General features: G+C 45.7%; 1 protein-coding gene across 5 annotated transcripts in view; it reads right to left on the reverse strand.

Moving 5' to 3' along the window:
- CACNA1D (calcium voltage-gated channel subunit alpha1 D) overlaps positions 1-27761 on the reverse strand; it is a gene marked incomplete at both ends in the record, with an annotated part of 464657 nt that overhangs the window by 102247 nt on the left and 334649 nt on the right. For all 5 annotated transcript variants that reach the window (XM_079713181.1, XM_079713184.1, XM_079713182.1 and 2 more), the window contains one exon: positions 1790-1959. In XM_079713181.1, coding sequence (XP_079569307.1) covers positions 1790-1959 — 170 coding nt within the window. The remainder of the gene's footprint in view (positions 1-1789; positions 1960-27761) is intronic.

Below are 27761 nucleotides of genomic sequence, written 5' to 3' on the forward strand. Positions count from 1 at the left end.
CTGGTGGTCCTCTGCGGGGCAGCGTCAACACCGCAGCTTGGGAACGAAGAGGGAAAGGGGGGCAGGCAGCCCTGAGCTGCAGGCTTGTGCTGGCCACGCTGGAGGGGCAGAAGCCGAGAAGGCCATGGGATTCCGGTGCGAACGCCCCGGACAGAGCTGCGCCGAAGACATGCGGACACTCCTAACACCTCATCACAAAGCGGTCACGTCACGGGTGTGGAACTCACACGAACGTCCACTTAGAAACTCTCATCCCATAGTCGACAAACCTAGTCTAGAGATCTCCCCAGTTCCCTCGGCCTCAGGGGGCGACCCCCAGGCTTTCCTTGAGGAGGCAGTCGTGCAGCCTGGGAAGCAGGGGGCCTGCATGCACCGGCCTCCCCCCACCATTAGCACACAGGACTGAGTCAAGGGCGCATCCCTGATGACAGGAAATACCCTCCATGGAAACACAGACTCACCGAGTCCCAGGCTTGGAGAATCGCGAAGGCCGTCTTGGTCAAGAATCCCCTCCACCCTGGGTCTCAGCCTCAGCTTCCACTCGGCCACCCTCCCTGCTTCGTCCCACCCTCACCTGCACAACCTCGGGGCTCCGGCTGAAGCAAGAGCCCATCACAGCCTCCCCGAGTCTTTGCCTGCCCACCTCCACGTCCTTCTCACACCACTGCCTCGACTCAGATTGCTTTTCCTGACATATCTCAGGTCCATTTGTCCTTCAAGGCCCAGGTCCCGCGAGCCCACAGCTATGCCCTAGACCCCTAGGCCATCCCTTCCTCCTCTGGACACACTGCCTGCCCCCTCGCCCGGCCCGCATCTCCGTGCCCTCGTGCCGCATTCACCTGTGTGCGGGCCTGCCCTCCCCAGAAGGAGCAACCCACGTCCTCCGCCGGCACAAGTCCTCCCGGCATCCCGCACCCACCCTTGCTGAACGAAGGGCTGACTGCATGAAGCTGGAAGGGCTCCACTCCGGGGGGGCCTACCCAGCCATCTTCCACGGGGCGGGGCCTCTCAATGGACCAGCGCCCTCGGTCTTTACTATCAACTAGTCTAGATTTGAAACACATCACAAACACCTTAGTCAACTCCGCTGCCGAACTTCAATTTCCACTTTTACCGGAGGCACAGATGGCCTCAGGAAGAGGAAGAGCAAGAAAAGCATATGATGAAAGAGATGCTTTGGTTGACAATGACAATGAATTCCAGTGGTGGACCGAGCAATGCCTGGTGTCCCCGTGTGGGGTACCGGCTGGGTGGGCTCTGGAGCGGCCCCGCTGACTCACATGCCTCCTAACGCCACCCTAAACAGTGAATTGCTGTCTTCCTGGCTGGTGATGGGCTAAGCACGTGGTGTCCCCTGGCTGGTGCAGGTGGCAGCCGCTGCAAGGAGCAGAAGGGACGAAGGCGCCCTGCTTCTCAAGGCCCCTTCCAATAACTCGCTCTGAACTGGAGGAAGCACAACTTTGTCTCCTCTGGTGCAAGGGTGTCTTACTGCACCCCTGCCCCAGAGAAGGGGCTTACTCCATTCCAGAGGGGCAAACGGCACATCCGGCTGACCCGCCCTGACCATAAAGCCACAAGACGAGATACGTATCTAAAGCCCACACCCCAGGCAGAAATCCAGAGTCGGTGTAAATGCACATGGCTCTCGCTGATGTGCAGGCCAGGGAACCGGAGGGCTGGGAGGAGGCCTCAGTCTCAGACCGGGTCAGAGGGAGAGACACCTGCGTGGGCAGGCATCTGAAGGGCACACAGGCTCTGTCTGGTCCCGAGCAGGAGGGGCGCCACCTACTATTTCGTTTGCTTTCCTCTCCTCCTTCTTCTTCGTTCTCAGGATCAATATCTTCTGCTTGGGTGATCCAATCCAAGTAGCCCTTGAGATCCTCTTCCAGCTGCTGCTTCTCCCGCAGCTTCTGGAAGTCTCCCCGTGCTTTCGCCTTCTCCCTTTCCTTTGAGAATTCTCTGGGGGAGGCAAAGAGAACAGGCATAGGTCAGGACGTCGCCGGGTACCCATGCCGAGAGCCGTCTGCCCTGCTGCACAACAGTGTTGCAGCAGGACACACGGCACCGAGTACAGCCACATGAGCACAGCAACGGGGGCCACACACGTGGACAGGACACACGACAGTGCCTTCCCAAGCAAGACTGTGGGGGATCAGAGTTGCAGAGACCACACCAACGCACATGCACCGTCCCTCAGAAAACGAACTCCCTTCAGGAGCTCTGTGCTCCCAACAAGCCGAGTCCCCAAACACCACGAGCTGCCCGTCACGGCAGGCCCGTGACCCCCCACCAGGGGCCTGGACTCAGAGATGTACCACCTCCCCAGAGTCTCCTCAGATAGCTGGCATCACGCTTGAGAGAGAAAGGATTCACGAGGGCCAAGCTGTGGTCACAGAGGGCTTCTTCCATACTTTGAGGGAACACTCAGTGTTCCTAATGGGTATTGGTCCCTTTGTCCAAACCAAGAGTCCTGAGACCCCAGCTCCCCACCCGCTGCAGTTCTGGCCAGAGCAGTGGACAGGGTCAGAGCAGACCCACCTCACAGCCCCATTCCCCCTTCCCAGACAGGAAACGGAGCACCCATGAAGCACTACTATCTTTCTTAACCCTCGCTTCTTGCCATGATCTTTCCCCCAGAAGTCCTCCCTATAGAAGGGGAAAAGGCAGTATGATTTGTTGCCCATTTATGGGAACACCTGCCCTGGAAAGGCTCTGGCAGACATGGAAACGTTTCCAACTGTTCATTGTTTACTCTACCTTTCCCGTCTGCAAGCCTGGATCTCTGCGTATATACAGAATCCCACATTTGCTCAGGCAAGTCAGGAGGTCAGGTGGATGATTACCCAATTCTCATATACAAGGAACCATCTGCGTTTCCAACCATGAACTGTTACAGGAGCCAAGTTGTGTGTGTTATGGATTTAGGAAGTATGATTAAAAAGCAGCTAAGAAAGCAGATGAGATGACAGGCAGTGCAGTGTCTACACACAGACCCCTGAATGCTGACGGACTCTATGTCTGCCTTCCTTCCAGCCCAAAGCCAGCACATCTCCCTTGCAGGGACCTCATTAACCCAACCCAGCCCCAGCCAAGCGACGAAGGGGAGGTGACCTGCTTACCTAAAAAGCTAACCTCTACTATCTCTCCCCACCCCCCAACTCTGGACTGTCAATGGGCTGAACAGACACTTGAACACCCAGTGACATGGATGCTTCAGGTAAGAAACCAGAATCCTCACCAAGCTGTCACCCTCTCCCCCCGCCCCGTGAGAAGGGACAACCTCATCGCCCTTCAACCATATCACCCAGTTTTCAGATGCCCTGGGTTCTGTACTTGGCTCTGTTAGGGGCTGGTCTGTCCCACCTTCACCCACTGGCAAGTGAGGAGGCGGCAAGGCTGTGGGGCATCCTAGCCCAGCTCGCAGGGGAGCTGACTCCAAGGGGTTCGCGTGGGGAGCCAAAGCCCATCAAGGACCAGAGAAGCTTTCTGCACTCTCAGCCCAGGACCTTTCTTCCTGGGGAGAACACCTTCCCTCTCAAAATAGAAAGGCCTTTGCAGGCAGCATCTTGCTGCTCACACGAACCATACCCTGAGAATGATGTGGGGCTTCTCAGCCTTGGCTTCCTGAGATACCGGCCATGCATAACTCAGTCCAGGGTAGGTCCACCAAATGAATCTGAACTTTGAAAATGTCACACCTGAACCAGAATCTCATTCTTGAACAAGTGGAGGCCTTGGAGTGTCACGTGTCAATATGAAAATGCATCATGTAATCTATTCTCTTAAATACACTATAAAGACCAAGTCTGTGGGCCTTCAATTCTATTGCTTACCAAAAGTATTCCAGCACAAATCTTTCTGCATATTTTGACTCTGAACTGAGAGTATTCAATTCACATGATTATATACAAACAGGGTATTCTTATTTTGGTTACATATATCATCTGAGTTCTTGAAAAAGAAAATTACTATGATAGCAAAAGAGTCACCCTTAAGTTTCACAGGGGATTTTGCTTTAATATCATGTTTTATTAAGTTTTTTTACATTAGAAATACAAAACCCCTCTCTCTAACAAGCTGCATCACTGTTGCACATTCTTGGTTGTTGGGACACAGCAAAGCATGCATAGGTAAAATCCTACTGTGACTAAAATTTCTGAGAATAAAAAACGCTGCCAATGGGACTTCCCTGGTGGTTCAGTGGTTAAGAATCTGCCTTCCAGTGCAGCGGATGTGGGTTCGATCCCTGGTCGGGGAACTAAGATCCCACATGCCGCAGGGCAACTAAGCCCATGCACTCTAGAGCCCAAGTGAACAACTAGAGAGCCTGCACGCCACAACTACTGAGCCCACATGCTCTGGAGCCCACACGCTGCAACGAAGAGCCCACACGCCACAATGAAAGATCCCACACACCACAACGAAAGAACCCACGTGTCACAACTAAGACCCGATGCAGCCAAATAAATATATATTTTTAAATGTTTAAAACAAAAAAACGCTGTGAAGTCCTGGCTTGTAGCCCATTTATTTTAAATAGTAATCACTATTATAACTGTTCGTGTAACAAAACTGTTAATATAAACGCTCTGAACTGATTTTAGACAGTTCTGAATGGCCTAATACTTAGCAGGTGCATAACATTTACTGATTTGGACAGAACTGAGATTGACAACGCATAAATCTCCATCTGCTGGCCCTGAGACAGGGCGGAGGTAAAGGGAGGTGGGCTCTTTGTGATAAACTCAGCTGTCCCATCGGTCCTCCCAGACCACTCTGGGCTCTAAGTCAGAAGACCTGGACCCTAGTCCCCACTCTGTCACTTGCCTTTTCTGAGCTTCAGTTTCTTCACCTGCAAAACAGACACGCTACCTGTTCTCCTGTCTCACAGGGATTAAGTCAGACATTCAATAAGATGCTATTGTGAACATCACAAAGCACTGTACAATTGTGAAGTTCAAATGTATAACATTTAGTTGTTGAATCTGGGAATAATAAAAGGCAACTGGAGGAGGTTTCTCAAGTACCAAAAGGAGAAAAATTGCACACCGCTATGAATGGGCTCTAAGCTGCATGATGCCAGCGGAATAGAGGGAAGCACAAAAGGACACATGGGATCAAAGTGGGCTCAGAGTGACCCTGATAAGCCAGCAAGTGCCCCATCAACCCTGCAGCACTATCTGTTCAGTGGAAAATAACTCATTCCCATCACAACAAACCTTGCATCCCAGGAAATGTCACCTGAGTCCACTGAATCTTTATCAACCTCAGTGGATGATGAAAAAAAACAGTTTTCCATTTCACTTAAGAATTTATCATTCTAGAAGCCTATTACTAAGGGATTAAATAACAGTCACTATTATAAAAGTTAATCTAACAAAGCTATTGGTAGAAACCGTCAGACTTTCACAAGTGACTAGAAATCTGACAACTCACATGTGATAGAAGTCTACCTGTTCCAGATCAGAAGGGGGAAAAAAAAGAAAAAGGATTTTAAGAAGTGCTTGGACAAAAAAGCACATATATTGTGCTACCCTTTGGATGCAAAAGAAGAGGAGGGAGATGCATGAGGGAAGGGATGTGGGAACAGATGTATATGTATGACTGATTCACTTTGTTATAAAGCAGAAACTAATAAAAAAAAAGACAAAAAAAAAAAAAAGAAGAGGAAATAAGGAAACAAACACTACTGCAGGATGTATGTGAAAGATAAAGCACAAAATAAGGGATGAGGACAAAGGGAGCAGAGGGGATGAAGTAGGAGTGACACTTTTTCTATAATTTTGACTTTTAGAATCATGTTAACGGTTTACACATTAAATTTTTAATTAAATCAACAGGGACGGGAAGGAGGGAAAATACCCCTAAAGTGGAAGTGAACTGAAACAAATGAATCTGACTGTACTTCACATGAATACCATAACCACCCTGAAGGAGAAAGACAAAACTAGCTCAAGTAGTTTATGAACATTTGACTGCATCCTCTCCCTCCTGGACAGGACTGGGGTAAGGGCAGAGCCACAGACAAATGCTCAACTCCGTTTAGTCACGTTGGTTTTGTGTAGTGATAGGGACGAAACCACGCTGAAACTATTTTAGACGTATTACAGGATTTCACCAATGAGTTAATGCGTAAATGCAGTTGGGAGCCAGTGTTCTCCCTGTGGAAGGACGGATATAGAAAGACGGGAAGGGGACCATTAGAAAGAGCCCTCTGGGGATGGACTGCAACGGGGATACTGATGTGAACTCATGATTTCTAAAGATGTATGCATATGACTACACGTATAAAGGTAGGTACGTGTATGTAAATGCATATACCTCCTAGCTCTGTCGGAAAGATCTAGAAACAAAGATGCCCCCACACCCAGTAGTTATGAGCATACTTGGCACCCAGATCTCGGTCTCTATTACCATTTCCCATTAAAAGGACCAGTAGCCTTTGGAGAAATGGTTGATTCCAGGGCTGGGGCAGGGTAGACACAGGACTAAGAGAGTAAGAAAGTGCTTAAAAAACAAAACAAAACAAAAAAAAACATGACGGGGGCATGAGAAGCACCTCACGGGCCAAATCTGGGATAATGTGAGCCCCCGAATAACTAAAAACAGTAAGGAATTTTAAAATATTTTAAAAAACCAGTCCACACCCCTTACAGACAAATTAAAAAGCAAGCAAGGTAAAATATTAATAGAATATTAAGTGAATCGGAGTAAAGGGTACCTGGATTGCTTACTAAGATATTCTTATTCTTGCAACTTTTCTGTATATTTGAAATTACTTCCAAATAAAAAATTTGTTAAAATGTTTGGAAAACGTAACCGCTCTAATCAAATGCAAATTTATGTGGTTTTACATTCATTTCCGCTTACCAGGTAGACTGCAGGCTCCTTGTGGGAATGGACAATGCTGTCCATTTCTTTCCACATCTCTCTCCTCCAAGAGAGCTCCTCTTCGAGCAGGCACACAGGAGACGAGGTACAAAAAGACATAACACACAACAAAACGAGCCCTGCTCCTTAAAGAGGCCAGAAAGCACAAGGACAGAAAGCCCACGGTTCCTGGGATTGGCCAGAAGCCTGAAACGAATGCGTCTGAGCCTGTGGATAGCATCAGGAACAGGCTCTACCACCAGCCTGCCATTTTCCCTAATCACTTCCAGGCTTACGGGGTAGAGTTTCTGTCTCAGGTTGCTAGATTTCCTCCAGGTCTATGTCCTGTAAGGAGCGATTTCTCAGGGAGGAATCTCCCTGCCAGCTGGACCTGACAACTCCCCAGGGTCTCACGCTGGCCAGTGTGCACACACCTCACCCATCGAGGCAGCTGGAGGGGCTGTAGCTGGAGCATTTCCTCAGGGCCTGCCTCCCTCTTGGCTGGTCACCAGCACTGCACACCTGGACTCCACCATGGTGTCATCCTGCTCAGAATGCCTCAGGGCTCCTCACTGCTGCCCTCAGGAATCAAGGTCAAACACCCTGGCCCGGCACTCAAGGCCTTCCAGCCTTCCCCGACCTGCTATTCCAGCTTTATCTCCCCTTCTCATAAATGCACACCTTGCACTTTGGCTACACTCCTCTTTGCTTCCCTAACCCTGTGAGCCTTTGTCCACAGAACTCTGTCCACCTGAGCAGCCTTCTCCCGCCTTTCAATTCCAGCTCACCTGTCGAGACCCAGCTTTCCCTGGCTACCCCAGCCAAAGAGCTCTGCCCTCCCTGTGCTCACCAGAGCACTCTCCTCATTGACACCAGCCATGGATCTGCATGCGTGCCTTCTCCCTGCAGCCTCCTCAGCGGTGTCCTTAACAGAGCCCAGGACAATTCCTTACACGTCATCCTCCCTGGAGAGTGTGAACGGCAAGGCAAGGATGGCATCACCCTCATTACACAGAAACTGAGGTCAGGGAAGTTGGTCACACAAGCCCATCCAGCTCCTAAATCCACCCTCCTAAGGACCTCCACATGGGCACACCGGAGGCCGAGGAGGAAGAGAGTAAACATAGGGATGGATAAGGATAAAAAAGAAATCAGCTTATAGTCAGTCCAGGAAGGGCCTTAAATCCCAAACTAAGGGACGTGCTTCCCTGTAGGCAATGGGGAACCAACAGAAGTTTGATAATAGAGAGTCACCATCAGCTTTGTTTTTTAGGAGTGCTGTGTGAAGATGAGATCATATAAGGAGAAAATCTGGTGAGGAGGTCAGAAGGTATTCAGTAAACCCTGGGTGATGGACTAGATTTAACATCAATAAAAATGCGAGTAAAAAAATTACAGGGTCCTGATACAATTCCCAACTTTCTTACACCATTTGGAAAAGCAACTATGAAGCCTGACACTGTTGCCCCTCCAAGCACCCTCCACTTTACAGTCTGGTCATTTCCACCTCCACCCTTTCCACGTGGTCCCCTAGGTCTGGCACATCCACCATTGTCTTCTCAGCTAATATGGACCTTCCTGCAGGGCCAGGTGATACACCACCTACCAGGTGAACATTATCTGCCTAAGTGTTCAGGAAAGAAAGGCAGGGTGGGCAGAGGGCAGAGAAAGGGCAAACAGGAGGTCAGATGGAAAAGAGATGCCACAGAAGAGCCACGTCCCTGGTCCTCAACCTCTGGAAGGGCTGCCATGGAAAAGAGGAAGCAGATCTGCTGTGTGCCCCAGGGAGTGGATGGACGTTTCAGAAGATTGCTTTCAGCACAACAGAAGGAAAAATTTTCTAATAGTCCAAGTCCACGAAAAATGGGAACTGGGAGCCTTGGAAGCAGCAACTCCCTTGAGGGGTACAACAGGGACCCTTGGTAGAAGGACTAAGCCCTCGGCAGAGAAACTGGCGCACAGGATGTGGTGAAGACCTTGCCGTCTGTCTTCTCCAGGCCCCACCTCATCACCCTGTCCCCCCTCAGGACAGCACTTGCCCTGCGCCACGTTTGACTGTAGCAGTAACTTGAGTCTCCCCAGGCTCCTCAATGGCTCAGAGGGATGCAGGACACCCAACTGCCGTGAAGTGGTCCCTTCCTCATCTTCTGTTCCTCTCCCTGGGCAGCAGCCTGGAACCCTCTCTTAGTGCTGGCAGCCGAGAAGCAGAAGGGCTGAGAGCATTCAGAAGAAAGGGTCACAAGGGGTGCTGCCCCGGCTCCCTCCCTGCCTCTACAGGGCTCACACAGATGGAGCGACACAAAGAAGAGGACAAGCGGAAGCTCCGAGACAGGCACAGCCTGAGCCCTCACCGCCCTGAGCAGCCCCTCACCCACGAGCACGTTGGCCCTGGGCCCCAGCCAACCTCCAGCAGCTCCAGAGGGTCTGCATCTGCACGGCTGGGGGCTGACTTGGTTTCCCGCGGGGGAGCGCATCAGGCCATGGCCCTCTTCCCCGGCAGGAACGGAGCGAACCCCTTTGGTATCGGGATGTGTGTTTGGAGCCCTCGGAGTGTCTTTACATTTGCTGCCCACAGGCCTCACTGCCTCCTACGGCACAGGCAGGACCAGGATTTTCACTCCCATCTCACAAAGGCCCAAACCGAGGTTCATCAAGGTGACATTACTGCTCCCACGTCACCTGCCGGGTAAACAGGACAAAGGGCTCTGAACCAGGCTCCAAACCCAGGGCTCTTTTCAAAGGATTCCCGATCCCTCCGCCTCCTGGCTCAGAAGATGGTAGGCTGGACACTTACTAGTCAGGACCAGGAAGGGAGGGGCAGGGCAGAAAGCACCGTTTACCCTTGCATCCTGATTTTCTTCCAGAGCCCCAGCTCGGGCTTAGAGAAAGGTGACAGCACCCTTTCTGCTCATCTCCCCACATGCTGACCTTCACTCCCCAAAACCAGCCTCCCTCCCTGGGGCCCCTACATAACTTCCCCCCTCACCCAGGAGCCAGGCACGTGCCTCACGCTCTGCAGAGAGCTCCCCGAACCCTGACATTGACCAGGGCTTACAGGCCCTGCCATCCCCAGCTCTGGGAGCCCTGGCTCAATCAACACTCCTGGAGAGAGAGCACTTAGCCTGAAGCAAACCATCGCCCTGAAATGGCAGCGCAGGTCAAACGTGACTGCCACCGATGCAGAAGGACGACGCACGGTCTGCTCTGGAATCTGTTATTTCTCAAATGCCCCATAAAATAAATGGGCCACTGGAAATCATGTTGATTTAGAGATGGAGCTTTTTCTTGGGTTGTAGTACTGTTTATTTTAGCCAAACCCACACAAATGAAATTTAGACAAGCTAAATGCTTTGAAATTTATACACACACGCACAGAGAAAACAAACACAAACAAGCACAAAAACCTCCAGTGAGCAAGGCCAACGGAATCACTAGGACTCAGACTTCTATAGCAAAGACTCAGAAATTCATCAAAAAAAGAAAACAAACCCCCCACCAACAGGCTAAGAGGAGGGGGAAGTTGAAGAAATAAGCCACTGATTTTTATCAGCAGAGGCCAGTCTTCTTTAGACCTAAATTATTTCCCCTACACAGACATAAAGGAAATAAAACAGGATGAAAGAGCAGTTTGGTTCAAAAACATTTTTGCTTAAATTTAATTTTTTGGAAAGCACATAAGTTCAGTTTGAGTTTGAGGAAATTGGGTGTTTTATTTAAAAAAAAATCAACAATAGTGTGTGATGCTTCACACACAAAAAATTTTTAAATTGTTGGTACTGGTTTAGTTCAAAGTTCACCAAAATCATTGGCTTTGTTCCAGTTTTCCCTCAACCCCAAAAAGCCAGGAGCAGCCCAAATGTGTTCTCTCTGCATGAAATAAATAGGCCAGAATCGGGGGGAGGGCTTTGGGCTGCAGCACCCCATCGATAGGATCTGCTCCCTTGCAGGTAACTCCCACGGAGGGGAAGAGGGCTAATGGATGACAGCGCTCTTTAACGGAAGTTAGGCACTGGCCACCAAGAAGTGAAGGAGAACCACCGGCGAGCCAAAGAGACAAGAGCAAATGGAGGACCCTTGTTTACACAGCAAGCAGGTCGAGAAAAATGTTTAACAATCACACTTCCAATCACCCAACTACATTATGACTATGCTTTGGGAGCTCATTCCTGAAACAAACTCCATGGGGAATCCTTGTGCAAAGGGATCCTGTGCCTTCTAATTTTTCTGTTTGTGACGGTTGGGGAATATTAAGAGATTTTCTCAAAGCAATCCTCCCCTTTTCATGTCCTTCGCTTCTTTTACTGACATCAACGTCTGTGAAGATGCTTTATATAGAAAAGAGTTGCCGTCTTTTGGGAAGATGAACCATTTTCAAAGTAGGTGTTTTCCTAGCTTTTAATAACTAGGGTGAGTTATCTTCTGTGAACGACAGCAGGGCAGCCTGAACACACCAAAGCTCAGGGACAGGGTGGCACTTATGCTGCCCACGAGGAAGGGGGGTATGGACAGAGAGAACAAATGCCTGATCTGTCCAGTCTTCTTTTCTCTCTCCCAGTCCTTTCTGACCACTCCCTGGCTTGAACCCTGTGCTCCGGCCATCCTCAAGGTCCCTCATTTTCTCCAAGGCACGGAGAACTCTTTCAGCTCCAGGCTGTTCCCGAAGTGAGGCTCAACTCACTACTCTTCCAAATACCACCCCACTCAGCTGGGTCAGCCTGCAAAAACAGTTCTCCAATTTGCCCTGCAATTTGTTATTTAATATTCCCTCTTACACGCCAGACTGTAAGCTCTGTGACAGAGGGGCTGTGTCTGTCTTATCTTTGGATGTTGGTTCCTTATCACAAATCCTGGTCATTAGTATTTGCTCAATAAGATTAGGCTGAATTAAATATATAGTTTCATAGGCTCAGGCCTTACGCTAATGATGATCATGTCAAAGACATGATTGTGGGCTCTGCATGGGACGTACCTGTAACTTCCTATCACCTAAAACTGCACCCGTCATTGTCACAAGCAAAAAACAAAAACGAAGCCAGTCAGAGTCCTGGACAAGTCTAAGAAGTCATCCATAGAGAAAAAGCCTCTTAGAATGAAATACACTTTCCTTTCACCACATCCCCTTGTCTGAGGACAGAAGAGCTGTTCTTTCTTTGAAGAGTTAGTTTCCATGGCTACCAAAGACATTTCCCCAAATGATAAGAATCCGGGTTGTATGCTAAAAGTTACAGACTTCTTGTTTCAACCTGTTTTCTAAAAAACATGTTTTAAGACGTGTTCTTCAAAAACATGGGCCTCTTGCCTCACGTCACTTTCTCCAAGTGAAGTGTATCAATCAAGTGAGCCCTGCCAACTATATCACATCTTCTCATGACGGCTTCAAATACTGCTCCTTAAGAAGTCGTCTGAGAACCACACCCCACTAGACTTGTCAGATTCTGGTTTTTAAAGAAAAATTAAAAAATTGTGTATCTGAAGTCTGATTTGGGAGAGTGGCAGAACCATTCAAAGTTAACATGTGGGAAGAGACCAGCGAGCCCAGGCCCTGTCCTGCTTCTGCACCAAAACAGTTCGCTGCTAAGGGCCTAGTTAAAGAGCCTGAGATGGACAGAGGGCTGCACCACCTATTCAAAGGGCAGCTGGGGGATCTGACCACAGATGAGCCACACTAGCCCACGGAAAAAGCTGGAACAGAGCCTACCAGCTGGGAAGTCCTCAAAGCAATCCCTGTAGGAATTCCAGCCCAAATCCCTCTCACTGGTCATGTCAAAGGCAGACCACCTGGAGAGAGGCCCTAAGGGAGATGGGGTCCTCCCTCTGAGGAGCTTCTCCTTGAAGGACAGGATGGGTGAAGTGCCCTTTCTGAACCATCAGACTTACTTGAGAACAAGGGAAGAGCATCCTATTACAGGGGAGACTCAGGGACTCAGAGAGATTACCCCCCTGCCGCCCCAGTAACAGAATCCCAAAGGGCCTCTTGAGATAGACTGGGACTTGTTCACAGGAGTTTTAAGAGGTAAAAAACCCCAATTTCTCTGAAGTCTCCATATTCCACGATTCCCCTTTACTTTGAGTAATTAATTTGGGGGAAGAGAAAGAAACTGGCAGAGCATGAAGAATGGAACAGCTCAGGATGTATCAGCACAGAGCCAGTCTGATAGATGGGATCCCCCAGGGGCACCCTCTCATCACACACAGAAAGAGCTTCCAACTGATGAGAAAGCAGCCTGGGCTCTGGAGTTGAGCAGATCCAGATTTCATCCCTAGCTTACCCGGAATTCCTTCCTTACTAGCTGTGTGACTTTGAGAAAAACAAACCCTCTCTGAGCATTGCTTCCCTCATCTGTAAAACTGAGGCAAAAGACACAGCAACTAAAGTAGCTGAGAAGATTGAATGAAATAAACTTTATATAGGCACCTAGCTCAGCGCCGGGCATAGATCTATATATAACTGACATATTAACAACAATAAGTAATAAAGAAAAATTCCCTCATGTGATCCATACCCCAGAGCTGACAAATCCGCAGCTCTCTCCTCATCTGAGAGACGCTGACCCTCAACCATCTTCCACGAGGTCTCCTTCATTCCCACCCCAGCCGGAACTCCCACCTCCTCACACCCCGCTCCCTCTGCCACAGTCCCCAGCCCCAGAGCTCTCCTCACTCTGCTCGGCCCAGAGAGGCACAGCTTTACCTTCCAGGCCCGGCCCGCCTCCATCACCTTGCCGCTCAAACGCCTCCACAGCTCCCATGAACTAAAGACAAAACCCCGCCTCCGTCACCAGGCACTTCCTTCTGCCCCACGACTCCCAGACAGCACACAGCACCTCGTCGGCCCCACTGGCCAACTCACTGGCTCCTGAAGTGCGGGCCCCACCAGGCCCTGCTCCCCTCGCTGCTTCTGGGGTCTGGGATGCATCCTCCTATCTTGACATCCTTACAAACGCCCTTCCTTCAACGCCCCACCTGAGTCCGGCTTCCTCAGGAGAGCCCTCTCTGACCTGCCAGCCCTCCACTGCTCTCCCAGGGCACAGGGCTCGGTACAGATTGTGCTCAAGTACACTTGACTGAGAGCCGGAGGGGAGAGGGTGCAGGTGCTGGCGTGCACACAGGGAGTGCCCTGGAGCTCCTCCATATGTCTCCGTAAGCCTATCTGTAAGTACCGGCATATGATTCAAGGACAGGTAGGCCTCTGGGAAGAGCACACCTCTGGGCAGGCGGTGTGCCATCACCCACTGGATTAGAAAGCCTCCCAGACTCAGAAGCCGAAAAGCCCCAAATGCTTGGAGGCTCTGAAGGTGCTGGCAGAAAACTTAAACCAAGATTTATTTTAAGCAGAATTTCAAGGGAATGATCTAGTTCTGAGTGGATTAATATTTTATCCCTGAATCCAAAACAAACTCTTATGACAATCAGACTTAGAGAAATTAGGTTAGGTCTTCAAGTGCCACTCCAGGTCCTGGAAAGAGGCGGGGCCCTGGAGACAACAGCTGGCACGTGAATATTCAGACTGCAAACAAGAAGGCTTTTCAAATTCACAGGAACAGCCAATGCTGACCACACCTCACATCTGCAAAAGTCTTTACAGTTTACAAGGTCCCTTCCCATCCATTTCTCTCCTTGGTTCTCAGGACAGCCTTGTAAGAGAAACCACATGGGGATTTCCCTGGTGGCACAGTGGCTAAGAATCTGCCTGCCAATGCAGGGGACACGGGTTTGAGCCCTGGCCCGGGAAGATCCAACATGCTGCGGAGCAACTAAGCCCGTGCACCACAGCTACTGAGCCTGTGCTCTAGAGCCCGCAGACCCAACACAGCCAAAAATAAATAAATAAATAAACATTAAAAAAAAGAAAAGAAAAACTACATGGCAATGGGGCCGTCAACTTTAGGAGCGAGAAGACCCTGACTTGGAGAAGTGAAGTATACTGATGAAAGTCACGTCGTCAGGAAATGTGGTGCCAGGACAAGAGCCAGGACTCTGACCTCTGAACTTGAGCTCTTCGCACTACGACATGTGGAAACCAATAACCACAGCAACTAGGAATCCCCTGGGCCAAAGGAGCCACCTCAGGCGGGGCAGCACTCAGGGATCCCAGCCACAGCACTGCCACAACCCTCGGCTGTGGATACACCCGCTGGAGTTACCAGCACCCCCAGGCTCTGTCTGCAGAGACTGAAGCTTCTGGCACGTATCTCAGGCCAGGTGAGCCCAGACCACAGGGGCTGGACAACATCGCCCCAGACCAAGTGAGCAGGGTCTCCATTAGCTGAGGACCCTGCCCCATCGTTAGACCTCACCACCACTAAGCCTCAGCTCTCTTCACTGATGCCGGCAGTCACTGAGCAAAGCGCAAGGCACATGTCCAAGGCCCAGTCCCCATCGCCCAGTGCGTCGTCATCCTCAGGTCCTCTGAACTTCCCCATCACGGACTCAGCCTCCTCTCACTCTTCACTCTGGAATTGCTGCTCCAGAGGGTACAATCTCCTGTATCCTCAACCTTTTCAAAGGGACCCCCCACCTTCTCCTTGCTTTGATGGAAACCTGGGTCATCCTCAAGCTTACTGCTTTGCTTCCCTTGTAGCCCTTCCAGACCCCACCTACCTCGGGGTCTCAAGGTGGCATTGACAGCCTCCTTGCTTTTCTGTTCCTCTTCACATCTAGACCAATACTCCCTCATCCTGCTATAAAAATCAAATAAACAAAAAAACCCTACTCCTTTCAGGAAGTGCCAGTAGGCTATGTGACCTTCTCCCCTTCCTCCGTGCTGTCTCCTACTTGCCCCCTAGACTGAAGTCTTAGGCTCCCAGCTCCCAGCCTTCCTCCCCATCCCAAGTCCTACCATCTTCCTGGGGGATTCCAGTAGCCCTTGGTTGACGCTGCCAACACCTGGCTTTTCAATCCCTTGACATATTAATCTCCATGACTATTGATCCCCAAATTTTACCACCCCTAATCATGAATTCAAGCTTTCTGCTCTCTGACCACAACCTCCTCTCAGATCAGTTGACTTGCCTCACTCCTCCCACTATAAACAATACTAACCTCTTCGGAACATCCAGTCCACTGACCGCCCCCATTTTCTCTCAGTCTGTTAGGCTTCCCCTTCCCTCCTAATCTACCTTAGATTTCATGATCCATCAGTAAACCATTTAGTGATGTTCTTGCTGCTACCCTAAACTCTCTTGCATCCTTTTACTATACAGAGAGAGCAAAACCCTCACCCCAGATGACCTCAGATACTCCCTTTCTCCATACCTGGGTAAGAGCAGTCAAACGTGGCTACAGAAAAGTCATACGATGCGATAGACCGACATCAATATGGATTTGTCATCGCCAGCTTCAAAAAGGACCTCCATGCTACCTATCATCTACGTCAGTTCTCTGGTCCACTCACTCCCCAACTCCCTGTAACCACCATCTTGAACCTCCCCGACTCTCCAGACAGGACTCTGCCACCCACCCCCTTGCCGCCAGCAGTTAACCCTGCCCCCTGCTTCAGAGAAGCTAGGAATCAGGCAGGAACACTCCCAGCTTCCTACGATCAAACCAAACTTGTATCTGCCCCATATTCTCTTCCTTTCTTCTCATGACAAAGAAAACCTCCTTTTCTTAATACTACCTGTCTTCTGACATCCTAATAAATTGAGTGTTCCAATCCTTCCATTTTTTGAGGTCTTCTTTAATTCCCTTCAGCAAAGTTTTGTGTAGACACGATCTTGTACATCTTTCGTTAGATTTACTCCTGGGATCTTGACGTTTTTAGTTTGTTTTTTGTTTTTTGTTTTTTTTTTGCATCTTCCATGTCTCTGCTTAACATTTTGAACACATGGAATATAGTTATAATGACTCTTTCATGTCCTTTTCTTCTAATTCTAACATCTGAATGAGTTCTGGGTTGGTTTCAACTGATTGATTAAATCTTCTAATTATGGGTCATGTTTATCTGCTTCTTTGCATGCCTACTGACTTCTGAATCCCAGACATTTAAAGTTTTATCTTGTTGGATTGTAGATATTTTTGTATTCCTACAAATATGCCAGTTGCTTTGCTCTGGGATGCAGTTAAGGAACTTGGACTAAACTGATTGATCATTTCAGGTCTTGCTTTAATAATCTGTTAGGTCAATCTGGAACACTACTTAGTCTAGGACTAGTAATTCCACTACTGAGGCAAATCTTTTCTGAGTACTCTACCCAACGTCCTGTGACTTGTGAGTTTTTCCAGTCCGGCTGGTGGGAACAGGCAATATTCCTGGCCCTATGCCAGCACTGAACACCATCCTTTCTAATCCATTCAAATATTCTTTCCTCAGCTTCCTCACACACATGTGCTGAAAAGTACTCTGCTGAATACTTAAGGGGGAACTTCTGGAGTTCTCTTTCTATGAAATTCTCTCCTCTCCAGTACTCTGTCCTGCATACTTTAGCCACCTTAGTTTTTGCAGACTCTTAGCTTCATCTTCTAAACCCAGGGGGACGACAGGGCTCTGCCTGGGTTCCCCCTCCTTGTGCCGTGGCCCAAGAATTCTCTTAAGCCAGTAAACTGGAACAATTATGGAGCTTATTTAGTTTATTTCCTGGTTCTCAGGGATCACTGCCCTTCACTGCCTGACGTCCAGTGTACTGAAAACCGTTGTTTTACATATATTGTCTGTTTTGGGTTTTGTTGTTGTTTCAGGTGGGAGGGTAGGGTAAATCTGGTATTTGTTACTCCACCTCAACCAGAAGCAGAAAACTCTTTTAAATCTATTTTAATGGTATTTTAAAATCAATTTTATCATGACACAAGTCACGAACAATAAAATGCACACGATTTAAGTTGATGGTTTGGCTAAGGTTGACACCATGTAAAAAACACCCCAATTAAGATAAAGAACATTTATAACACCTCCCAGAAAGGTCTCTCAGTAAACTCTTCCTCTTCCCACCCTAGAAAATCAGTGACCTGATTTCTACATTATAGACTAATTTTGCCTCTTCCAGAACTTCACCATATGTTCTGTTTTGTACCTAGCTTCTTTCCCTCAGCAAAATGTTTCTAAGCATCACTGATAATGTTGTACTAGTACTTCATTCTATTTTTACTGCTGAATGGTATTCCAAAGTTTGACTTGGATACCATAATTTGATTATCTATTTTACCTGCTGATAGACCTTTGGGTTTTTCCAATTTGAAGCTACTATGAACAATGCTCTATGAATGCTGACATACAAGTCATTTTGTGGACAGAAGGCTTTCATTTCTCTTCAGTAAACAACTAGGAATGGAATTGCTGAGACATATGGTAAATATATGTTTAACTTTATGAGAACTTGACAAGCTTTTCCAAAGTGGTTGTACCATTTTGTTTCTATGAGCAACATGTGAGCATTATCAGTTGCTCTATACTCTTGTCAACACTTGATACTGTCTTTTTGATTTTAGCTATTCTACTATTCTACATATGTAGTAGAATTTCACTGCAATTTTAGCTTGCATGTCCCAGATGATTAATAATATTAAACATCTTTACATGTGCACTGGCTATTTGTATATATTCTTTTGCAAAGTATCTGTTCAAGGCTTTTGCCAATTTTATTTTTTGTTTATTGTATTGTTTACTGTTTATCTTATTATTTAAGAGTCCTTGTATATCCTCCATACAAACCCTTTGTCAGATATATGTAAGTCATCCAACTTTGTTCTTTGTCAAGATTGTTTTAGTTATTATAGGTCCTTTGCAATTTATATAAATACTGAAATCATCTTGTCAGTTTTTTTTTAAAAAGCCATTAGCATTTATGAATGGGACAGCACTTAATAGATAAATTTGAGGAACGCAGATAAATTCAACATCTTAAAAATATTGAATCTTCCAATCCAGACCAAATGATCATGGGCCATCATCATTTACCTAGATCGTCTTTAATTTTACTAACCAGTAGTTTTCAGTGCAGAGGTCTTCCGTATCTTTTCTTATCTTTATTCCTAAGGATTTTAATTTGTTAATGTTATCGTAAATCATATTTTCTCAAATTTCATTTTCCACATTCTTGCAGCTTATGTACAGGAATAAAATTGATTTTTGTATCCTGAGACCTTGCTATATTCACTTATTAATTCTAGTAGGTTTTCTGGCAATTTGTTAGGACCTTCTAAGTAGACAATCATGTTTTCTGTGAACAGAAATAGCTTTCGCTTTCTTTCTAATCTTTCTGCCTTTTATATCCTTTACTTGCCTTAATGTACTGGCCAGTACTTCCAGTATAATGTTGAACAAAAGGGGTGAGAGAGGAATGATTACTTTGTTCTTAATCTCAGGAAAAAAAAGCATCCAGTGGGCTTCCCTGGTGGCGCAGTGGTTGAGAGTCCACCTGCCAATGCAGGGGACAGGGGTTCGTGCCCCGGTCTGGGAAGATCCCACACTCTGTGGAGCGGCTGGGCCCGTGAGCCATGGCCACTGAGCCTGCGCGTCCAGAGCCTGTGCTCTGCAACGGGAGAGGCCACAACAGTGAGAGGCCCACGTACAAGAAACAAAAAAAAAAATCCAGCCTTTCACCATTAAGTATGTTGTCAGTTACAGTTTTGTGTTTTTTTTGTAGATAACCTTTTACAGGTTGAGGAAGTTCCCATATATTCCTAGTTTGCTAAGAGCTTTTTATCATGAGTATTACAGAATACTGTTGGTGGCATTTTCTGAGATGATCATATGATTTTTCTCCTTCATTCTGTTAATATGGTAAATTACATTGTTTGATTTTCCAAAGGTGAACTAACCTTGTGTTTCCTAGATAAACCCCACTTGGTCATGAGGTATTGTTCTTTTAATAATTGCTAGAGACTTCCGGGTAAGATGGCGGAAGAGTAAGACGCGGAGATCACCTTCCTCCTCACGGATACACCAGAAATACAGCTACACGTGGAACAACTCCTACAGAACACCTACTGAACGCTGGCAGAAGACCCCAGACCTCCCAAAAGGCAAGAAACTCCCCACATACCTGGGTAGGGCAAAGCGGAGAGATTCCCGCACAGAGGATCGGTGCCGAGCGGCACTCACCAGCCCGAGAGGCTTGTCTGCTCGCCCGCCGGGGCGGGCGGCGCTGGAAGCTGAGGCTCGGGCTTCGGTCAGAGCGCAGGGAGAGGACTGGGGCTGGCGGCGAGAACTCAGCCTGAAGGGGGCTAATGTGCCACAGCTAGCCGGGAGGGAGTCCGGGAAAACTCTGGAGCTGCCGAAGAGGCAAGAGACTTGTTCTTCCCTCTTGGTTTCCTGCTGCGCGAGGAGAGGGGATTAAGAGCGCTGCTTAAAGGGGCTCCACAGACGGGCGCGAGTCGCGACTGAAAGCGCGGAGCCCAGTGACGGGCGTGGGACGCTGGGGCTGCTGCTGCCGCCGCCAAGAAGCCCGTGTGCAGGCGCAGGTCACTGTCCACACCGCCCTTCCGGGAGCCTGAGCAGCCCGCCACTGCCGGGGTCCCGGGATCCAGGGGCGGCTTCCCTGGGAGAACGCACGGCGCGCCTCGGGCTGGTGCAACGTCACGCCGACCTCTGCCGCTGCAGGCTCGCCCCGCACTCCGTGCCCCTCCCTCCCGCCCGGCCTGAGTGAGCCAGAGTTCCCGAAGAGGCTGCTCCTTTAACCCTTTCCTGTCTGAGTGAAGAACAGACGCCCTCCGGCGACCTACAGGCAGAGGCGGGGCCAAATCCAAAGCTGAGACCCGGGAGCTGTGAGAACAAAGAAGAGAAAGGGAAACCTCTCCCAGCAGCCTCAGAAGCAGCGGATTAAAGCTCCACAATCAACTTGATGTACCCTGCATCTGTGGAATACATGAATAGACAACAAATCATCCCAAATTGAGGAGCCAGGAGTCAGTACTGTGCCTCTGAGGTGGGAGAGCCAACTTCAGGACACTGGTCCACAAGAGACCTCCCAGCTCCACATAATATCAAACGGCGAAAATCTTCCAGAGATCTCCATCTCAACACCAGCACCCAGCTTCACTCAACGACCAGCAAGCTACAGTGCTGGACACCCTATGCCAAACAACTAGCAAGACAGGAACACAACGCCACCCATTAGCAGAGAGGTGGCCTAAAATCATAAAAAGTCTGCAGACACCCCAAAACACACCACCAGACGTGGACCTGCCCACCAGAAAGACAAGATCCAGCCTCATCCACCAGAACACAGGCACTAGTCCCCTCGACCAGGAAACCTACACAACCCACTAAACCAACCTTAGCCACTGGGGACAGACACCAAAAACAACAGGAACTACGAACCTGCAGCCGGCAAAAAGGAGACCCCAAACACAGTAACATAAGCAAAATGAGAAGACAGAAAAACACACAGCAGGAGAAGGAGCAAGATAAAAACCCACCAGACCTAACAAATGAAGAGGTAATAGGCAGTCTATCTGAAAAAGAATTCAGAATAATGATAGTAAAGATGATCCAAAATCTTGGAAATAGAATAGACAAAATGCAAGAAACAGTTAACAAGGACCTAGTAGAACTAAAGATGAATCAAGCATCGATTAAAAACACAATAAATGAAATGAAAAATACTCTAGATGGGATCAATAGCAGAATAACTGAGGCAGAAGAACGGATAAGTGAGGTGGAAGATAAAATAGTGGAAATAACTAATGCAGAGCAAAATAAAGAGAAAAGAATGAAAAGAACAGAGGACAATATCAGAGACCTCTGGGACAACATTAAACGCACCAACATTCGAATTATAGGGGTTCCAGAAGAAGAAGAGAAAAAGAAAGGGACTGAGAAAATATTTGAAGAGATTATAGTTGAAAACTTCCCTAATATGGGAAAGGAAATAGTTAATCAAGTCCAGGAGGCACAGAGAGTCCCATACAGAATAAATCCAAGAAGAAATACGCCAAGACACATATTAATCAAACTGTCAAAAATTAAACACAAAGAAATCATATTAAAAGCAGCAAGGCAAAAACAACAAATAACACACAAGGGAATCCCCATCAGGATAACAGCTGATCTCTCAGCAGAAACTCTACAAGCCAGAAGGGAGTGGCAGGACATAATTAAAGTGATGAAGGAGAGAAACCTGCAACCAAGATTACTCTACCCAGCAAGGATCTCATTCAGATTTGATGGAGAAATTAAAACGTTTACAGACAAGCAAAAGCTGAGAGAGTTCAGCACCACCAAACCAGCTTTACAACAAATGCTAAAGGAACTTCTCTAGGCAAGAAACACAACAGAAGGAAAAGACCTACAATAACGAACCCAAAACAATTAAGAAAATGGGAATAGGAACATACATATCGATAATTACCTTAAATGTAAATGGACTAAACGCTCCCACCAAAAGACACAGATTGGCTGAATGGATACAAAAACAAGACCCATATATATGCTGTCTACAAGAGACCCACTTCAGACCTAGAGACACATACAGACTGAAAGTAAGGGGATGGAAAAAGATATTCCATGCAAATGGAAACCAAAAGAAAGCTGGAGTAGCAATTCTCATATCAGACAAAATAGACTTTAAAATAAAGACTACTAGAAGAGACAAAGAAGGACACTACATAATGATCAAGGGATCGATCCAAGAAGAAGATATAACAATTGTAAATATTTATGCACCCAACATAGGAGCACCTCAATACATAAGGCAAACACTAACAGCCATAAAAAGAGAAATCGACAGTAACACAATCATAGTAGGGGACTTTAACACCCCACTTTCACCAATGGACAGATCATCCAAAATGAAAATAAATAAGGAAACACAAGCTTTAAATGATACATTAAACAAGATGGACTTAATTGATATTTATAGGACATTCCATCCAAAAACAACAGAATACACATTCTTCTCAAGTGCTCATGGAACATTCTCCAGGATAGATCATATCTTGGGTCACAAATCAAGCCTTGGTAAATTTAAGAAAATTGAAATTGTATCAAGTATCTTTTCCGACCACAATGCTATGAGACTAGATATCAATTACAGGAAAAGAGCTATAAAAAATACAAACACATGGAGGCTAAACAATACATTACTTAATAACGAAGTGATCACTGAAGAAATCAAAGAGGAAATAAAAAAATACCTAGAAACAAATGACAATGGAGACACGACGACCCAAAACCTATGGGATGCAGCAAAAGCAGTTCTAAGAGGGAAGTTTATAGCAATACAATCCCACCTTAAGAAACAGGAAATATCTCGACTAAACAACCTAACCTTGCACCTAAAGCAATTAGAGAAAGAAGAACAAAAACATCCCAAAGTTAGCAGAAGGAAAGAAATCATAAAAATCAGATCAGAAATAAATGAAAAAGAAATGAAGGAAACAATAGCAAAGATCAATAAAACTAAAAGCTGGTTCTTTGAGAAGATAAACAAAATTGATAAACCATTAGCCAGACTCATCAAGAAAAAAAGGGAGAAGACTCAAATCAATACAATTAGAAATGAAAAAGGAGAAGTAACAACTGACACTGCAGAAATACAAAAGATCGTGAGAGATTACTATAAGCAACTCTATGCCAATAAAATGGACAACCTGGAAGAAATGGACAAATTCTTAGAAATGCACAACCTGCCAAGACTGAATCAGGAAGAAATAGAACATATGAACAGACCAATCACAAGCACTGAAATTGAAACTGTGATAAAAAATCTTCCAACAAACAAAAGCCCAGGACCAGATGGCTTCACAGGCGAATTCTATCAAGCATTTAGAGAAGAGCTAACGCCTATCCTTCTCAAACTCTTCCAAAATATAGCAGAGGGAGGAACACTCCCAAACTCATTCTACGAGGCCACCATCACCTTGATACCAAAACCAGACAAGGATGTCACAAAGAAAGAAAACTACAGGCCAATATCACTGATGAACATAGATGCAAAAATCCTCAACAAAATACTAGCAAACAGAATCCAACAGCACATTAAAAGGATCATACACCATGATCAAGTGGGGTTTATCCCAGGAATGCAAGGATTCTTCAATATACGCAAATCAATCAACGTGATACACCATATTAACAAATTGAAGGAGAAAAACCATATGATCATCTCAATAGATGCAGAGAAAGCTTTCGACAAAATTCAACACCCATTCATGATAAAAACCCTGCAGAAAGTAGGCATAGAGGGAACTTTCCTCAACATAATAAAGGCCATATATGACAAACCCACAGCCAGCATCGTCCTCAATGGTGAAAAACTGAAACCATTTCCACTAAGATCAGGAACAAGACAAGGTTGCCCACTCTCACCACTCTTATTCAACATAGTTTTGGAAGTTTTAGCCACAGCAATCAGAGAAGAAAAGCAAATAAAAGGAATCCAAATTGGAAAAGAAGAAGTAAAGCTGTCACTGTTTGCAGATGACATGATACTATACATAGAGAATCCTAAAGATGCTACCAGAAAACTACTAGAGCTAATCAATGAATTTGGTAAAGTTGCAGGATACAAAATTAATGCACAGAAATCTCTGGCATTCCTATATACTAATGATGAAAAATCTGAAAGTGAAATCAAGGAAACACTCCCATTTACCATTGCAACAAAAAGAATAAAATATCTAGGAATAAACCTACCTAAGGAGACAAAAGACCTGTATGCAGAAAATTATAAGACACTGATGAAAGAAATTAAAGATGATACAAATAGATGGAGAGATGTACCATGTTCTTGGATTGGAAGAATCAACATTGTGAAAATGACTCTACTACCCAAAGCAATCTACAGATTCAATGCAATCCCTATCAAAATACCACTGGCATTTTTCACAGAACTAGAACAAAAAATTTCACAATTTGTATGGAAACACAAAAGACCCCGAATAGCCAAAGCAATCTTGAGAACGAAAAATGGAGCTGGAGGAATCAGGCTCCCTGACTTCAGACTATACTACAAAGCTGCAGTAATCAAGACAGTATGGTACTGGCACAGAAACAGAAAGATAGATCAATGGAACAGGATAGAAAGCCCAGAGATAAACCCACGGACATATGGTCACCTTATCTTTGATAAAGGAGGCAGGAATGTACAGTGGAGAAAGGACAGTCTCTTCAATAAGTGGTGTTGGGAAAACTGGACAGGGACATGTAAAAGTATGAGATTCGATCACTCCCTAACACCATACACAAAAATAAGCTCAAAATGGATTAAAGACCTAAATGTAAGGCCAGACACTATCAAACTCTTAGAGGACAACATAGGCAGAACACTCTATGACATAAATCACAGCAAGATCCTTTTTGACCCACCTCCTAGAGAAATGGAAATAAAGACAAAAATAAACACATGGGACCTAATGAAACTTAAAAGCTTTTGCACAGCAAAGGAAACCATAAACAAGACCAAAAGACAACCCTCAGAATGGGAGAAAATATTTGCAAATGAAGCAACTGACAAAGGATTAATCTCCAAAATTTATAAGCAGCTCATGCAGCTCAATAACAAAAAAACAAACAACCCAATCCAAAAATGGGCAGAAGACCTAAATAGACATTTCTCCACAGAAGATATACAGACTGCCAACAAACACATGAAAGGATGCTCAACATCTTTACTAATTAGAGAAATGCAAATCAAAACTACAATGAGATATCATCTCACACCAGTCAGAATGGCCATCATCAAAAAATCTAGAAACAATAAATGCTGGAGAGGGTGTGGAAAAAAGGGAACACTCTTGCACTGCTGGTGGGAATGTGAATTGGTACAGCCACTATGGAGAACGGTATGGAGGTTCCTTAAAAAACTACAAATAGAACTACCATATGACCCTGCAATCCCACTACTGGGCATATACCCTGAGAAAACCATAATTCAAAAAGAGACATGTACCAAAATGTTCATAGCAGCCCTATTTACAATAGCCCGGAGGTGGAAACAACCTAAGTGTCCATCATTGGATGAATGGGTAAAGAAGATGTGGCACATACATACAATGGAATATTACTCAGCCATAAAAAGAAATGAAATTGAACTATTTGTAATGAGGTGGATGGACCTAGAGTCTGTCATACAGAGTGAAGTAAGTCAGAAAGAGAAAGACAAATACTGTATGCTGACACATATATATGGAATTTAAGAAAAAAAAAGGTCATGAAGAACATAGGGGTAAGACAGGAATAAAGACACAGACCTACTAGAGAATGGACTTGAGGATATGGGGAGGGGGAAGGGTAAGCTGTGACAAAGTGAAAGAGCGGCATGGACATATATACACTACCAAACGTAAGGTAGATAGCTAGTGGGAAGCAGCCGCATAGCACAGGGAGATCAGCTCGGTGCTTTGTGACCGCCTGGAGGGGTGGGATAGGGAGGGTGGGAGGGAGACGCAAAAGGGAGGGGATATGGGAACATATGTATACATATAACTGATTAAATTTGTGATAAAGCAAAAAATAAAAAAAATAAAAAAATAAAAAAAAATAAAAAAAATAAAAAAATAAAATTGCAGGAGAAAGTGAAAAGAGTGGGTAGGAGAGATACGACAATGGAAGAAGAAGGCACGACAGATGGCAGCATGTGAAGGATTTCATACCCTGTTGCTAGTTCCCAGAAGTAGGGAGCTACGAGCAGGGATGAGAAAGATGCCTCTAGTTGCTAAATTCAGCTCCCAGATTACAGCAAACAAGTAAATGGAGACGTCAGAACAGTTGCGTGGAATTAACTGAATTCCGCCTACACCTGAGTGACCACGGACATGGATTTTTCTCCTGGAGCCCACAGAAAGGAATGCAGTGTGCTGGCATGTTGATTTATCCAGTGAGACGATGTTGGACTTCTGATTTCCAGAAATGTAAGATCATAAATTTGTGTTGTTTTAAACCACTAAAAAAAAAAAAAAAAAAAAAATAATTGCTAGATTTAATTTGCTAGTGTTTGAGAATTTTTACATCTATATTAATGAAAACTACTGTTCTTTTGTCTGTTGGATTTGGTACTGAGGTTATTCTGGCCTCATAAAAATATGTTAGGGAATGTCCCCTTCCTCCTCTATTATCTGAGATTTTTTTCTAGAAATGATATTCTTTCTAAATTGTTTGACAGAATTGACTTTTGACATCATTGAGGCCCCCAGTTTTCTTTGAGAGAAGGTTTATGATTCTGAATTCCATTTGAAAAGCGAATATAGGGCTCTTCAGTCTTTTCTTTCTTTTTGAGTCAGTTCTAATAAGCTGTGTTCTTCAAGGCATTTGTCCATTTCTCCTAAGTTACTGAATTTATTGTCCTAGTCTCTTGTTATCATTTTAATGTCTGTAATGTTTGTGTTGACATACCCTCCATCGTTTCTAATACTGATCGATTTTTCTTTTTTGATTAGTCTTGCTAAAGATTTATTAACTTTATTAAGATTTTCAAAGAGTCCACTCTTGTCTTTGTTAACTTTACCTATTTCTTGCATTTTCTCTTCTACTGACTTATGTTCTTATTTCTTTTTTCTACTCTCCTTGGATTTAATTTGCTTTTCTTTTCTAGATTCTTAGATGGGAATACAGACCACTGAATGTAAACCTTTCTTCTTTACTAATATAGGCATTTAAAGCTACAAATTTCTAAGCACTGCTTTAGATGGATAATGCAAATTGAGATGTTGTACTTTTATCATCTTTCCATTTAAAAAACTTCTCACTTTTATTGTAATGTTTTTTTGAATTGTAAGTTATTTAGAGATGTATCATTTACTTTTCAGTATTTGAATGACTTTCTAGACAGCGTATTGTTGCCGGTTTCTATTTCAAATCAATTGCTATTAGAAAAAATGTACTCTGCAAGATTTAAATCTTTTGATACTTAGTGAGACTTTTTTTTTTTTTTAATACAGTCCACACGTGGTCTATCTTGGTGCTCCTGAACAGAATGAGTATTGTGCAGTTATCGGATATAGTGTTCTTTAAGTAC

The sequence above is a fragment of the Hyperoodon ampullatus genome, assembly GCF_949752795.1.
Source record: "Hyperoodon ampullatus genome assembly, chromosome: 10".
Taxonomy (NCBI): Eukaryota; Metazoa; Chordata; class Mammalia; order Artiodactyla; family Ziphiidae; genus Hyperoodon; species Hyperoodon ampullatus.